This window comes from Haliaeetus albicilla, chromosome 12 (assembly GCF_947461875.1).
Source record: "Haliaeetus albicilla chromosome 12, bHalAlb1.1, whole genome shotgun sequence".
Classification (NCBI taxonomy): domain Eukaryota; kingdom Metazoa; phylum Chordata; class Aves; order Accipitriformes; family Accipitridae; genus Haliaeetus; species Haliaeetus albicilla.
In genome coordinates this window covers 35,664,575-35,682,130 of record NC_091494.1, presented here as the reverse complement: position 1 = coordinate 35,682,130, position 17,556 = coordinate 35,664,575, and the positions used below count along the sequence as shown (strand labels likewise).

At 42.6% G+C, this 17,556-nt stretch overlaps 1 protein-coding gene across 1 annotated transcript in view; it reads right to left on the bottom strand.

The window, feature by feature from the left end:
* The window catches only part of GRB2 (growth factor receptor bound protein 2), a 53,755-nt gene extending 39,313 nt beyond the window's left edge, over window positions 1-14,442 (bottom strand). Inside the window, exons 1-2 of the mRNA XM_069799087.1 lie at window positions 14,284-14,442; window positions 8,734-8,974 (exon numbers count right to left, since the gene is read on the bottom strand). Of these exons, the coding sequence (XP_069655188.1) occupies window positions 8,734-8,811 (78 nt within the window). The 5' untranslated portion in view covers window positions 8,812-8,974; window positions 14,284-14,442. The remainder of the gene's footprint in view (window positions 1-8,733; window positions 8,975-14,283) is intronic.
* Window positions 14,443-17,556: the final 3,114 nt, after the last annotated feature.

Here is a 17,556-nt window from a genome sequence, read left to right as displayed (position 1 = left end):
TTTTCACAACCTCAAATAACCAGAGACAAAAGGATCCAAGATCAGGTACGGAAACTCAAGTGAGCAATCATTCTTTAGGCTCTTCAAGACACTTAAGACATTTTTTAAATGGGCTTTTATTTAGTATCTATAGAAAAACATTATTCTTTTAGTAAGGAGGGAAGTACAGGCTGAGGAAAATTATGAACACAACCACTTAAAATGCAAATTTCAGATGCATCTAGTAACTAATCAGGAAGTATTGTAGAGTAGCATCTGGGTTTCAGGAATATAATAAATATCCTAAAAATAATTATCAGGAGCAGTTTTGGAGATTGTCAGTTCACTTTTTGCTCTATTAGAGCTCAGCTGTACAACCCCATGTGTTTAGTGCATGTCACCATGAAAAAAAACACATTCTTAAGTTTGTTAAACCAATTCTCACTTGAGTTGTCAGATGGTGGCACCAATCATGCGTATAAGACATGGGAACAAGTTCAGGCTCCACCGCAGACAGTCTGCTTCACAACCGTTTTTCTATTCCATTTGAACACCTACTCTCATGAGGTGTTACAAGATGACTTCAAAGTTGAAGGCATGTGCCACTCATGAGCAGTGCCTTAAATACTCAGCAACAGGGCATAAGCCTAGAACGTGATGAAGTGCAGCTTGAAGCTTGACAGATTGAGATCAACAATGTTGCTGTTCCATCTGAAAAGATATGGCTATTTGAGGGAAAGGAACAACTTTATACAGCATTCCCCAAGCTGTAGATAATAAAAAAAAAAAAGCCCCTAAAAAAATAATAGGAAGTATTCTCCTATCCTATTTTTCTCTCCCAAAGCATCTAAAACCACATTTTTACTTCCTTGTGTATCTTCTAGTCACTGATGTTTGCCCAACTTGGAAGATAATATTAACTGCCACTGCAGGGCCAGCAAAGGAAATGAAAGAGCAAGAACTGCTGTGGGATAAAGCTGCAGATAAGAACTTGTGTATCAGACTACTGCAGTATCAATTTGCTGATCTGCGTAGAAACGCAGAATGCATACAAGTCATCTACGCATTTGCATTTTGAATTTAACAGAATTTTCAGAGAAAACTGGAAATTACAGAGATCAAAGGCAGCTTTCCTAACAAAATGCTAAATAAAGCAAGTAAAAAATAACAAAACACTGAGACCTAGTGCCTCTTTTCACTAGTGCCCCAGTGAAATGGATGACTACACAAAAGCTCCATTTCTATGTCCGCAAGGTTAGGCATCAGAGGAAGAACAAATGCAATTCCTTGGTCACTTTTCTACCTAAACATTATATTCACTGCTTCATCTCTCTGGCTAGCCCCTATCCCACCAGCACTGAAAGAAGTGAGTGAGGGGGAGGGGGAGGAAGAAAGGAAATAGGCTTATCCTTTGCTACACATCTTGCTAATTAAGACCTCCAGAGTAGCTAGCTCAGACTTTAAGGCATCACACACCCTGTAACACACAGAACTAAGCACAGGCTAAGTATTCATCCAGAGTCCTGTGTAAGTTTTGTAAATCATGTTGAATCCTATAACGTGGTTATCATTACGCCAGCTACCTGAAAGTTAGCTTGGATATAGCTACAGAAGATACAGTCCCATCTCGTGACTACGGAATGCAGACATACCCATAAACCTCTGTGCAGAGGGGTGCGGCAGACTCCTCTCAGTTCTCCTTATTGCTTTAACAACACTCTGCTGTCAAACCTGGAAAGGACATTCTGCAGTTCAACACCACAGACCAGAAGAAACATGATGCTACACAGTTACACAGGAAAAACTCAAAACCTCATCTCAACTAGCTCATCTATGTTGCCAAATTCTTTGCTAATGCCCATTACATGAATGGCTTCAAATGTGCCTTTTTTGGGGGGGGGGGGGGAGGTGGGGGGGTAGGGGTGGTCTTTGGATTTTTTTAAAGTTGTTTATTGTTATGGTTCTAGAACTAGCTTTAATTTTTCAAACCTTTCAAGACCTACATAAATAAAATTATTAACAGTTTAACAAAGGTTTTAATTCAGAGGTAACCAACAAGTTAAGTATGGAAATCTGGTATCATCGGTTTAATAGCCTTAAATTAATACAAGAGTTCAGTCTCACAGCAATCATGAAAATATCCTAATGTTATCTTTAGCAGTTCTTCTGGTTTAGATTTCTATTGTAAAATTCATCAGGTTTGGTAAATTACATTCTCTTTTTGCTCAATGTGAGATTATAAGACTTTTGGCTCCAGTGTTATTAGGGGACCAATGCTTAATTTTCTTTCATTTTCAAATAAATAGAATTAGTTTTGCCCAGCACATTTTTTCCTCAGGTTTAAGCTTTAGTTATTCATTTCTGGTATATAGCCACTGACAACTGTAAAGCACAAGGGATTTTATCAAGGGGCCATACAGCTCACTGCTTATGTTAGGCTGAGCTGTACACAGACAAATTGGATTCCTTATCTCCCCTCACTTAGTTGGATCCTTATTGATTGTAGTGAGAAATCGGAAAAGTCTGAATTTCACTACAAACAGTAGTAGCCCCAATTAGCAGGGCTCTTCACAGAAACTGGAAAAGTATGACACTCTCAATCCTTTATACATGCCACTAGAAGCCATAATCACTCTTTTCTTCCCCCAGCTGTGATTAAACTTTTACCATTTTCATTAAAAAAAACCTAAATCAAAGTTAGTCCATTAACACCTGGGATGTCCCTCAGAATAACAGATTTTATTGATCTGAAATTCTCAGACATTCCCTCATCATACAGTTATCATGAGAGAAATATCGCTGAACCAAAGAGGAGAGATGACATCTTTGTGTTGCCAGTAAATAAAACCAAAAGAGAATCACATTGGTTGCAGTTTGACACGCATGTTGAACAAAGCAGATAAATAATATAGCAAGCCAAAATTTGATTTGCTGATACATCTATGCTAACGCTTTCCAGAAGTCTGTCACACCAGTCATATCAAAAGCTGGACCTCACAGAGAAGCTGTAACAATAGCACTTCCATTAAATTGGCAAAAGGCAGCTGAACTTCAAATTAACATCATTTCCCCTGGTTATAACAGAATGCAATACGTGTTAAGTCAATATAATAAAATTAGCTGAGCTGACCACTAGCTTTAATCAGTGTCTTCTTTGACATTCAAAACTCCAGTGGGCTTCAGGTAGCACACAGCTCACAAGAGCTAATTTTTCTCCACTTTCAGTGACAAATTTAAATAATCATCACAAATAGCTACTAAACAAAAACAAAGGTGCCGTTTTAAAGGAGGAATGTGTTTACCACTTGCTTGCAAAGACCACTTTATACCTTCAGTCTGGAATACTCCGTATTTATGTCCTCTGCACAGACACACCTTCAGCAATGCAATCTTGCTCTAAGCAGGTCCAAGCTCTTTTACAAATACAGAACATGAGTGTGTTCTCTTTTGGGCACATGCGCCTTGTGGAGATTAGGTAGCTCCTTCCCACAACCCTTCCCCTCGATGCCTAGGGAAGTTGACTAATAAAACACATCCCACCCTCAGATTACTATCATACATAAGAGGAACAATATTTGAGAAATTTGTACTAAAAACATAGGCATTGAATAGCTGGGTAGACTGGAAGAATGCAACCTCTTATAGCGGCATCTCTTTATAACACATATCTCCAATTGCCAGGATGCCAAATCAACTACATTTAAGATAATCATACTTGTCTTTATAAGTCTCTAATTTTCTGTTTTGTCTTCTTAGACTGCTATATTGATCACACATTGATGACAAATATCATCTTCATTCAAGGCTGCCAGCCAAGAAACATGACCTAAGCGTACCTTTACAAATCAACCATCGCATACAACAGAGCTGCCACTCACAGCTAAGTCACAGAATAACATAGGTTGGAAGGGCCTCCGAAGTCACCCAACCCACCCTCCTGCTCAAAACAAGTCTAATTAGATCAGAGTGCTCAGGGACTTGTCTGGGTACCTCCAAGCATGGGGATTCCACAACTTCTCTGGGCAACCTGTTCTAATATTTGACCTATTTCACTATAAAACACACAGTGCTTGCAATTTGCCTGAATCATTAATTCAGAAAACTGTTTCTCATGTATTAAAATCATCAAGACCACACTGAGTCTACCCCCTTACAAAAAAATGGGGAAAGATGAAGGGGGTGTGTAAGGAAGGGAGAAGAAGGAAGGATGAGAGTGAAGACAGATTCACCCAAAATAGAGAAAAAGTCTTTGCACTACTCTTCAGCAAGCAATGAATTTCTGTTCTCTAGCACAGACACCATGACATAACAGCCAATGCAGGTGAGGTCAAAGACAAGGGATGTGGAAGAAGAAAAGGGAGACCATGCTCCCCTTGTTTATCATACTCCTCCCTCTATTCAAAACTGTTTCACTGGATCCAGACACAGAAAAATGGTTTTCATGCAGGAACCGAAAATGCCATCTCAGCATCAACTGTTTGCAAACGCTCAATCCTCTTAAAGGCTGACAGAAAATAAGTCTGGTGGCAAACAATCATGTGAACAGAACCTGCAGTGACTGCCAAGTGTATGATCAGAGTAGGAAAAGAAAAAAATCTTGACTTTGCTGAACAAAATTGTCAAGTGATCAAAATCCTATCAAGGAATTCCTCCTTTTAGCATATAGGGAAGCTGGTTTGTGTGGCAAACAAAAGTGAAAACCCCAAAATTAAAGATGATGGCCCTCTACATAGAGCTCCACCTGAGTAATTTTACTCATAAAACCAATCTGTAAGTGCCCCTGAATTAATTATGCTGATAACTACTGGGAACAGGAACTTAATCAGTTCTTCAGAATATCACTTCCTGGCTATGCCCCAACGCTACAACAGAAGAAGGAGAAAGAGGAAATGGAGCAGTGGTCTATAGTCTTTTTTAAAAAAACCCACAATTCTAATATTCAAGATATTCATGAATATGTTCAGCGCTTCTGTATTAACCATGCAGAAATGATTATCAGAGCACAATGGTATTAACTGTACACTTCAGATTAGGTGTAGGAGGAATAAAGAAAAGAAATGATGAGGAGATGAGTGAAAGAATTATGATTTTTCTTCTCTCCCCGCCCCCCGCTCCTCCAGCACTCCTGCCAAACCACCAGCAAGTATCAGCACACTTTAGGTCTGGATACTTGCCAGTTAGCACAAAGGCCAACAAAACCAGAAGCTGCTAGAAATACAATAGTTTTTGGGGACATAAAACCTGAACAACAAATATAGACAGAGACTGAAGTTAACTAGTCCCAACTTCAATAAATACAGCAAGTGAAAGGGGAAAAGACTGAAAAAGCATCATGGCAACCATCAACTATTCAAAGTGAAAAACAGTAAATAAATAGGATTCCCTCAGTTTCCTTTTTTGAATAACAGGACAGGCTATCTTCACATACCCCCAATAGAATGCCAGTCACCAATGAGCTTTTGTGAAGCAACCACCTGTACGTGAAAAGAATGGCGATCTTGAGAGCTACAGCACTGTACTGTAGTCAGAAGACACAGAAGGAAGCAGCAACCTTTCCTTTCTTTGGAAAATGCTCGGTAAGTAGCATTTAGCATATTTAAGAAGTTTAAAGAAAGCTGTCCATTTGCATCTCTTGAATGGCAATACCACACACTGTTACAGAACCACTAGACAAAAGGGTAACGGGATCCAGTCTACTGCCAGGGTTACAAAAATCATAGAAGCAGCTTTTACCATATAGCGCCCACAAAAGAAAAGGCCAAGCACTTTTCCTCTTCACTCAGCTGTTTTACAATTGCAAGCCAAAGGTCAACTATCTTCACTCACTTTTGGAAACCAGCCACAAGATTACTAACAACCAGCTTAATGGCTACAGTTCAAATGCTATTCAATCAAGTCCCGAATATGTGGGTATGCAGCAGTAATGGCACCATGACATCATAGGCAAGTTATCTGCTGAAATCAGAGGGAGTCAGACAGTGTGCATCTTTGCCTTCTCTCCCCACAAAGAGAAATGTGAACTTCCAAGGAGTGGGAATTAAAGCATTAGAGATTTTGTTCTTTCCTTAGCGTGAAAGTTAGGTCAAGGCACAACATTTTGCTACAAAGCAATGCTTTGCCATCATCTTATATGCCATCAAACTAACTCAACTCTCTGGAGGTGCATCAAGACAGGTGTCTAATAGCTAGATTTAAAGAAGTCTTCACTACATGTCAAATTACATGTGCGCCTCAGCAAGGGTTATCTAAAGAGCGAAGCATGCAGGTGCATTCAACATATTACAAGTTTATTTCTCTTTCCGATTCGTTCAAGGGCAGCAGGATTGACCTGATTAATAAGACGGATCACACGAGGCACATGAATGGGATACCCTGAGATTCCTCAGTCATGAGCAAAGTACTAACAAAACAGATCAGGCATGTCTGATGGAAATTAATTTCCACAACCTGAAACACATTTGAAGTGAACCTGACTTTCAAAGTGACAAAGCACTACAGAAGTTTGTCAGTTTGAGTAAAGTGAATTGTAACAATTCTAATTGGTTTTGGCTTATTTGTCTGAAATTTGCCAGCTTTAGACAGTGAACCTTACCATGCTACACAGAACTCATCTCAACTATGTGCTGAAGAAGGATTCCCGAAAGCCTTGGAGTTCTCACTAACTTTAGTGATAATCTTGAGCAATTTACTATTTCTATAACTTAGTTTACTCATCTATGAAGTAAATACGTAACATTTGTAAGCATTTTCAGAATATGAGCTGAAAGGAAATACAGTTTGTAGAACTGTTCATCAACGCTTTGAGGAAGTGTTCAGCCTAGGTTTTATGAAGAGTAGGAAAATCCCTCTCTGTATTCTAGGAAAAATACAATTATTAACTAGTGTAACAGCATACATACCACCATGTTTCTATTTTTGTAACAAAATTTGTATCTATGGGATGACACCAAGTGGCTACAACTCAAGAATATCTTACTATCAGCCACTGTGCACAGTTGTAAGAGTTTTAGCACAGACTAAACTTTCAAAAGTCTAAAAAAAAAAAAGTTATTTTTCCTTTAATTCTTAGAGAACGTATTTTTACATGAATGTAAATTTTACAAGACTTTTTTTCATGTACTTCAGTGAACTTCTATACCAAACTAGATGAAATTAAGAATACACTTTAAAATAAACTATATTTCACTACACTTAATTTTTCCTTTCTGTTCATCATTTTCTACAAGCTGACTTCAGCTGTACTCCAAATACACCATAAAAGCTGAGGGTAGCTAGTAGTAACCCAAAATAGAAGCTCAGGTTAAGAAAAATAAATGAGGTTATCACAGAAAACTTCTAAAATTCTGACAGTCTCAAATGTTTAAAACCAGCAAAAGGAAATATTCTGGTAATTTACATAAACACTGGAATTGAGGTATACAGGTCTAACAGGCATTTTTAGGCCAATTGTGGGCCAGGGATGTGTAGGATATATACAGATGCACTTATTTTAAAAGTTAACAATCTCAAAGCAGGATACATTTTTGCAACCTTTATCCGCTGATGGCCACACAGTATTAAGGCACTTTTAACAAAGCCACAGTTATGTTATTGAAATATCAGCTATGAAAGATGCATATTAAGTTTACACGTAGAGGTTGTTTCTTCCAACTTATCTTAGAACAGTAGTTGAAATCAAGCCCTTCCCTGGCAAAAATTTTAAGCAGATGAGTAATCCCATTGAGGTCTGCAGGACTTGATTTGTCAGCATACACAAAGTTACAGCCTTACATCTGCAGAATAGGTACCTCTCAAAACAGTTTCTACTCAAAATATTTTAGAAAGCAGCAGCTTAAAATACTTCAATAGTAAACACATCACGCTAGGAAGGTAAAGCCCATCTTGTACGATTATGGAGAAATACTGACTCTGAATGAAACCCCATTAAAACTTTCCACAATACAGCTCTTTTTACTTGGAAGCAACAATGCTCAGAGATGTGCTTCACTGAGGCCAAATCACTATGGCTTTTTATATTTTACTTCTCCCAAAATAAAATTTTGGGCTTGTTCTGTGTGCCCAGTTGTTGTTTTTTTTTTAAATAAAGTTTTAGAAATTAAAATATTTTTAAAATTCCTTTAACATAGCCAAGATGAAGTCTAAACAGCCTTTGATATATTGAAAGAACCATAGACCAGATTCCTCTAATGCACTCCACCATCTACTTACATCTGCACAGATCCATTAAATATTCAGCCACAAGCTTATCACTCGAGTTCATCAGGACTGAAGATAAAACTCAGCACCAATATTTGACAGCCTGATGCTAAAAGATTATCTACTGAGAAATAATCTAATCACTGTTCTTTGATACTGGAATCCTTGGCAGGAGGCAAAGGAAAGGAATATCAAATTGATCTTGATTACTTTAAGGGGTTTCCTCTCCTAGAGGGGAATTCAGTGCAGAGATGATCTTGTACTTCTGCTTATTTGCTACCACATTTACGACTTAAGTTTTCAAATATTCCAGCCTCAGAAGACAGAAATGAGAGACTTTGGGATGCACGCTTAACACAGAAACGAAACAGCCTCTCCTGCTCTTAAAGAGGTCAGACTGGGATTGAGGAAATCTTGAGGTACCCTGTTAAAAGGAGATGGCGTTCTCTGGGGACGCAAGAGAGGGTCAGGTCTGACGGACAGGAAGAGGCTCCGGAGAGAAGCTGAAAAGCCCAGGGCCAGAGAGGGAACACTCCCGGGCCCTTACCCGCCACTTACCTTAAGGATATCCCCCCGTTTGAAGCTCAGCTCGTCATCCGCGGTGGCTTTGAAGTCGTACTTGGCGATGGCTTCCATGCTGGGGCTGCCGCGCACGGCGGTGCGGGCGGTGGGAAGGAAGCGCTCCCCGAAGCCTCCGCTCCTCCCGCGGCGGCTGCCGGCTCAGCCCTCCCGCGGCCCGGCTCCGTCCGAGACGCCGGCCCCGTCTCTCACATACAGGGAGGCCGGGGGACGATCCGCCCTAGGGGAGGGGGAGGAGGAGGAAGAGACGGGCCATTAGGGGAAGTGGCACGGATCGATGGCCGGGGCCGCGCCCAGAGCCGCTCCCTCCGCCCGGCGCGGCGCGGCCGCCGCTTCCTCCCGCCGCCGCTCGCCCAGGCCCGGCTCGCCCGAGTGACACGTCCCGCGGCCAATGGCCGCCCCGCCGGCCCCCGGGGGCGGGAGGCGGCACCGCGGTCGGCACCGGCCCGCCGGGAGGAGCTGCCCGCCGGGAGGAGCTGCCCGCCCCGCGGCAGCCGCCGGTCCTCGCCCCGGGGCGGCGGCGGCAGCAGCAGCCCCCGGCCGCCCGCGGCGGAGCCGGGCAGGCAGGGCCCGCCGCCGGCCCCGCTTCACCGCCCCGCGCAGGCTGCCTAGCCCCGGGAGGGCAGGTCCTCCCCTCTCCCGCCTGGCAGCGGGACCGCCTCTCACGGGAAGCCACCCGCTCCTCGCGTTTTTAATTACGGCGAGACGTCAGAGGCGGGAGGACACGGCGAGGTTAGCCCTACCGACGGGCGCCGGCGGAGAGGAGCGGGGCCGGGCCGAGCGGCAGGGCGCTGCCCGCCCTCAGCACCGCCAGCGCCGGACATCTCGGCTGGCGGGACACGAAACTAAACCCCGCCAGCGCCAGCCCACGGTGGGGACAGGCGGCCGTGAAAGGGCGATGCGCTCCTCTCCCCCACAGGCTGCACTGGGAAAGATGCCGCTTACACCAGGAATTTGGGGGTTTTTCCAGGCATACAGCTCCTATCAATTTAAATATAGTAAGTCAGACAAAGCAGAGAATACTTCTGTGCATCCTCTGCAAGAGGACTTTCTTGGGAATTGAAATGCCCACCAAAAAGCGTCCTAAAATAATACTGCATAGAGACAAAAGTTTGGGCTCACTCTAACGTAAAAGCTACCATCCTGAAATTCCAGTGTCTTGAGCAGCAGAACACATTAAAAAATCTTCATAAGCACAGCATGAAAATCAGCAAGCTTGCGTATCTCTTACGGGCCCAGAGAAGAAATCACATCAGACCTGGCAAGGCACATAGAGACACACTGAAACCGTTGAAAAGGGTTAAATCTTGATCTCGGGTTAAAATAGGAAGGATTTAATCTAACTCCAACCACATTTGACAGCAGAGAAGGTAAGGGATCAGAAAAAAAGTCAAGTAAGGTAAATTAAAAACCGTCACGAATACCGTTCTGAAGAACCAGCAGAGAGCTGGTACTTGTCAATGACAATTCAAGACAGAAGAGATCTGATAAACACCAGTGAACCCACGCACCTGCTAATTCAGTCTCTGTGGTTATGGCCCAGAAAGAGCCCAGCTATATGCAAAAGCAGCAGATGGCAATAGTATTTTCCCATTTCGGAGAAAAACCTGCCTTACATAAATGCAGTTCCAGCAATTAACATGCTTATATTCCATGAGTCCCATGTTTGCCCAACCTTCAGCTCCCCATAAAGAATAATGAAGCTCCAGGCAAACACCCAAACAGATTTCTATCACAGGGAAACTGGTAGAATGAGAAGAGGTATTTAGAGGATTTATCTTGATCAAAAAAGACCAGCTTAGTGAAGTCCCCACGTGGACAGGGCTCGCAGTTTTCTTTGGTACTCCTACACAGCACTACCGAAACGTCAGTAAGACTGACAAAGCTGTCAACAGCCATGAAGATCACAACTGAAAAACCTGCCTGTGCTACTGCAGCTATTGGAAATAAATATACTGGATCTGAGCTTTGACCAACACACATAATTAAAACCAAAAGTGTATCATCTTAGCTACATTTTGATGATTCTAAAATACATAATTTTAGTTTCAATGCCGATGAAAAAGCATCTGTCTTTCTGATGTTGGTCTTCCACACCATACTAGTATACTCATACAAACAGCAACAGTAACTTCCCTTTGCCAGGAACATTTTCCCTTTGCCTGCCTCTATTGCGTTTGGTTCACCATCTCCTCGTCTTTCTAACCTGGTCTCTTTGTTGTTTTTTTTTTTTAAACTGATGGTATTTATAATTCTCTGCTATTATAGCAATATTAAGGAGCAACACAAATGATTGCATATGAAGCAATGGAAAATGCAAATATTTGTTCAAGCATACTGTCTACATGTCCTGTACCTTTCATGGTAAATATCATCGGCTTCTATTCCTTCTTAAAGGATAAATATTACTGGCAGCAACATTTTGGTAGCACAATGCCGCATTTGAAGATGCGTATCATTCACTATATGGGCACACAAACACCATCGACTAAGGGAACACTGCTTGAAAACCCTAAGTTCCAAACCTAAGAACTTAACAGCAAGTTGCACAACTTAAAGAATATGTTAGCAGCTAAAGACACATTTAAAGAAAGAAATTACTGCCAACTGATAAATGTTCCTTTCTTCGGCATACACAAGTATTACTACCTAGTACTGCATTAGCATCTAAGAATGTTTTTTTTAACTGAAGGAGTTAATACACAACTTTCTTAGAGAAACTCATGCAGCATTTCCAAGAACTATATTGGCATTTCCCTGAGCTTAGCAATAGTACAACGTTGGGAAATTTTCCAGCACAGTTCAAGATGAAAGAGATTCATCACGCAATTTTCTTTAAACATGCATTCTTATTACTACCACCATCGTATATACTGTCAGCATATAAAGGAGCAATGTTTCTAGCTAATGATACTAACAACAGCTGCAGTGTAGAACAAAAGTTTAACCATCATGACCCTAGGCAAAAGTATAGCTGAAGTTTAGGCGTGGAAGTTACACGTAAGTTAGGGAAAAGCTTTGAAAAGCATTAAACCCAGATACTTACACAACAAATGTCAGAAAAGGTAAACTTGGAACATCAATTCCCTTAAAGTCACTTAGAAAGCATTTGCTGTTCACTAATCTTATTAAATAAGTTCTTATAGACAGTCAGCCACATAATTACTAAAATACAGACAAACCAACTGCACAACAAAGGAGAAAATAAGGTTACTGGGGAAGTAGCTTGTGCTAGGTCTCTGCCCACTGAGAGCACATCTGTAGGTATTTGCTTTAGGCAGACACCACCAAAACAGGACACGCTGCAAATACTATAATGCACCCCAGCTCCACAGACTTCAAATGGAATAAGATAGGCACAAATGAATAACAGTCAAAATATGGACACAATGAATACACATTACAAGAATTATCAGATGATCTTACCAGAGAAATGACTAAGATTTCTCAGAATATCAATACGTTTTTCACCTTACTGTGATTTGGGGCAAGATACTTCTCTTGCTCTTAAATCTGGGAGGGGTGAGAGGAAGAAAAGGCAGCAGATGCAGCTAACAGTAAATTCTTATTAGCAATACAGTGCTGCAGCTCAGAATGGAATATAAGTAATTATAAATACAAACCTCCCCGTTGTAGCCAACAGGAAACAATTCTCATGTTCTTTTCAATACATATTTCAAAAAATCACACAGGCAAAGGTAGGGTTTTTATACTGCTCTTACAAACAGCATTTTTTCTAGCAAGTGAGAGCTTTCTCATTGTTCGCTTTCCAGTCTTTTACTGTTCTTCTGCAAAGTGATATGGGCAGGAATAGAAGAACAGACACTTTAGAAAAGCTAAAGCAAGGGAAGAAAGAAGATACATTCAGTGGAAGATTTTGCAAAGAATCGTATCCTAAGCTTCATCAGCTGTTATAGGACAAAACATTACTGAGGGTGGTAGAAAGAAAAATGTGTGCATACATCATCTGGAAGACATGCAGAAATGTTAAGTGTCAGGCTCTAGACAAAAGAATAGGAAGAAAAAAATCATGAGGGCAGAGCACTAATTCAAATTAGCCAAATAAGGAAGTATAACATAATAAATGAATGAGGTAAAATATAAATTAAATTATCAACATATAAAAACCAGAACATTTGGCTCATAAATGATACTCATTACCTACTAGCTTAATACCTTTCAACTTCCTTAAGCACGTCTTGTCAGAGAACAACTCAAGATATCACTTACAAAACTAAGCTATAGCACAAAGCACAGATAATATTTATCAGGTCAAATAATTTTATCAGGTAATAGAAAACTTCACCTCTGCCAAAATTTATTTATTGCCACTTTTTTTTTTTCTTATTTTAACTGTACAAAGCAGCTTTAAATTTTACAAGCTTACCTAGCATTATGAAATACTTAAAACACTACATGACTTAATTATCATAAGAGATGGTAATAACTGAAAGATCTTTTTTTGGCACAAATTCTCAATATCCAAAGTTTGCACAGAAATGGATTACAAACACCATCACTGTGTTTGAAGAAGATTAACAATCTGTGACCCTTCAAATGTTGGCCCTTGACCACAGGCATTTAGTAATTTTTAAAACAAGGAATGAACTTCCCTGAACACTATATTTATCTATGAATTGCTCTCCCAGTTATTAACTGTGCTACAGAATACTTTTCTCTTTAGGTTATAAAAGAGATGCCTGAGTCAGATGTTGTGGGAGTTAACAAGACTGCATCCTTGTCTTCTACAGATTATTTGAAACTACATTAGCAAGTTAAACCTTATGCCACAAAACCAACACTGAATGTCAAGCAGGAAGCTCAGAAGAGAAAGAAGAGGCTAAGAGAAAAATGTCTTTCGCTATCACAGAAATTCAGGTTTGAAGCGTGACCCAAAAGGTCTTTGGAGAAAGAAAAGTATGGATGTTAACCTGCCTACAGGGTATTCGCAACCTTTTAACCTTTGGAAGCGGCCTGAAGTTACAGAACTCTTCGGGGAATATTAAAAATCAGCCCCAAGAACTACCACCAGCCAACACTCCACAGACGTACGGCAAAGGCGAACGTGACCCAAGACCAAAACCCATCCGGGGGAGCCCAGTGCGGGTAGCTGTACGGAGAGCTAGGGAATCTCGCCTGGCAGATAACGCCTCTACAGCCCAGCACCTTATTCCAAACCCACCCGCCCCGCGGCCAGCCCCTCTCCCCACAGCCCGCACCCCCGAGAAGCGCCCAGCGCCCCAGGAAGGCCGGGGCCCGCCGGGACGCAGGCCCGCAGCCCCGGGACAGCGCTGAGGAGAGACTCCCGGGGAGGACGGCGGGGAGAGGCGGAACGCCCCTGGGGCCCAGGCCGCGGCACCGGGGGACGCCCGCCGCCGCCGGGGCTTCGGCGTGTCCCGGTGGCCAGGGGAGCCGGGGCCCCGCCGGGAAGGGCCTTCCCCGCGCCGCACCGGGGCGCGGGCTGGGGAGGGGACGGGGGAGGTCGGCGGCCCGCCGCCCGCCCTCCATACACACCCCCCCTTGACTCACCGCGCAGCGCTGGGGGGCGCCGCCCCGCCCGAGGGTCCTCGCCGCCTGCCCGGCCTCACGCGGCCCGGCCGCCCCTCCAGCGCCGCCTCGGCTGCCGCTACGGCCCCGTCCCGCGGCCCCCCCCCCGCCCGCCGCGCCGCCTGCTCCGCCGCCGCCGTTCCCGCAGCAACTCTCGCGAGAGCAGCCCTGTCAACCGCCCTTCGCGACCGCGCCCCGCCCACCGCGGGAGAAGCGCCTGCGCGCTCTCCTCCCTGGGCGGAGGGCGGGCACTCCCTGCGCATGCGCAGCGGCAGCCGCGGCGAAGGCGGGACGCTCGGGCCGGGGCTACCGGGCCCGCAGTCGCCGGGCAGCTGCCCCGGGGCCGGTCCGCTCCAGGCACCGCGCCCCACGGCCGGCCTCGCCGCGGGGTTTGCGCAGAAGCGAGCGGGGAGGAGAGGGGAGAGGCAGCAGCGGAGGTACCGAGCCCTCCCGAGCGTCGCAGCAGTACGGGCCGTGCAACATTGAGACTGTTAATCCCCCGGGGGAGGAGGCCATGAGTACAGGTATCCGCAGGTGAAACCACTCAGGGTTTGTGCAAAGTATTTGCCTAATTTATCCGTGGCTCCGCTCGTCCGTAAGACAGGGCAGCCTACCACATCATGGAGCTAGCAAGGAGAAATTAATTCAGCAGCTACCTGTAGCTACCAGGGAAAACTCCACACCAGCGTTAAAGCCGAGCTTGTCCACACAGCGCTTCAGCAGGCACCGAGAGGTGTGGAACCGATCACCAACCTCTTGAGAGCAAAGAATACAGCTGGTAGAGCCATTACTTGACAACTAACATCCCTTCGGAGCACTGATTAAAGAACCCATGCTGCAGGAAAAAAAACCACACCGGTGTAATCACACATTGCAATTAAAGTATGCACAGAGGGCAAAATTCAGATTGCACAGGCGACTAATTCCAGGGTTTAGCTATATGACCCTCCTAACATTCTTCTAGCTTGAAAAGACTCTTAATTACAACATACAGTAAAACAGTTGCTTAGGTAAACAATTCCTCGATAAAGCCACAGAATAAAAAAAAGTTTTCCACTGGCTCTGGAGAGGAAAGATAGTTTCTGAACTAGAGGCTTTCTACAACATACTCCACTTCCCAGAAAGGATAAGCCAACTATAGGGTTACTTTTTTTTTTTTATAGGTTGCTCCCCACTCTCCCACCCCCAAAAAGATGCTGAGATTGGGAATGTGGGGTCTGAGCACAGCATGTACCACAGTATCGAGACAGGATGCAGAGTTCACATCTGGGCTTATGTAAATGTAGGATTATTCTGGACCAAGGTCTGGGTTCAAGACCACATCTAATTTAGGCATAGATAACTGATATTTTGTTTTATGAGAGATGCATATTTTTAGCCTCCAATTAAGCCCACTTTCTTTTTTTAAGTAAACCACCACACTGGTTGATCTCCCCAGCTGTACTCTGCAGGGGGGTGTCATGGTTTCATCCATACCAAGATTAGAATAACATCAGAATATATACTGCTACCTCATACAATTTGGCTTACAAACCATGTTCAGCAAACATTGCCTGCTGACATTCTCATTCTAAATGCTTAAGCAGCTTGATAAAGGTTCCCAAGAGGTTATTTTTGGATGAAATTTGTGGTTTAAACCCTTAGCAAGATAGTTTTCTCCTCCTAATAGCATTGTACTTCAGGGCTTTTAAAATATTCCCAGATTTGGGTATTGGGGGAAGGTATGAATTCTCCCAATACTTCATTCAAAAATTGGAAAGGGTGGAGAAAAAGAGCTATAGGAGTTGAGGATGTTACAAATGTTGCAGATGTTCTTTCTGAGGAGGCAGAAGTGATTCATCTAGGATGACACAAAGATTGATGAAATCAGAGCTAGATTCCAAGATCCCTCAAGTCCCCAGTACTTGTTGCCAGAACAGGCTTACAGAATCTCTGGTTTCATGTATGACCTCAAATTGAAGATTTAGAAGTTCTTAGTAAGCCTTCTATAAGTTAAATAACATCTTCTCAGAAAAGTTATAGCAGCTACTTTTAGCTGGACTTGAAAAGCCAGATATGGCTAACAGCTGCTAGTTGAATGATAGCTACATTAAGAGGCTGCAGCTGCCTGACTTTAAAAGGGCAGTCCTAGAAAATCAAACAAGCAACAAATTTTAGAAATAGCAGAGATCAAAGTGTTATAGAAAGATATTCCTGATAAAGGAGTTGCTGAGATATAGTTACTTGCAAATCAATTAATGTAGAATGTTCGCCCAGCTTGCAAACAAGTTAATGCTTTAGAAAAATACATAACTTACTGTGCAAATACAGTGCAGCTTCACTACAGCAAAAGCTGAAATCCTGGCATAGCTGTAAGCAAGGGTGAAAAAGGCAACAGAGACATTGTTTTGCTAGAGGATCAATTTCAAATGTTTTTTGTAGTCTAGGAATAGCTTGAATTTTCTATGACAGTTTGTGGTGATAAAATATAATCTAAGATTAGCTCTAAGTCTTTTAAGAAGTACTAAGGGTAAGAAAAATCTTGGTGTCTGACATTTCTTTTGGATACCTTTTTAAACTTCTCAGAGCAGTCTGGGGAAATAAATTCATGGTTTTTGCTATGAATAGATCAGAAGCATATCTGTTAAAAAGTGTTAGTGCTGTGTAAGCAGACTCTCAAGGTTTAAAAATGCTGCTTGAAATATTCATATTAATTCCATGTTACTGACTAAAGACAATAGTTACTGATGACAAAGTTTAACATTAGTAACAGCAGTTACATTAGTGTAAACGTTACTGAAGACAAACCATAGTGATAATACATGCCTTATCTTGACACTGTCTTTAAACTATACTCCATTAACATCTGTGTCCTTGCAATGGAATCTAATTATTGTGGAAACTTTTACATTATTAGGACTCAGAATTCCTACTGTATATCATCTAAAGATTCACTTTTTCTACTGTTGTCACAGCAAATGCATGAACTTGGCATATGTTGTTATAACATACTGCTTCTCCAGTCAAGCAACTCTGGCATGTATTAAGAGATACTATGTACATGTTCCTAATTTTTTTGTCACCATCTTAGTGCTACTGTATGCAGTAAATGTACTTCCTTGTAGGGCTGATGCAAGAAACTAAATGCTAACCAGGAAGATATTCTCGACTGTTTCTTTTCATTCAAAGGAATAAAGAAGTGACCTCTCACTCCCACTTGCTGAGAGCATCAACACACACAGCTTCAAAGGTGGTTTTGAAAACTAAGCGTCGGAG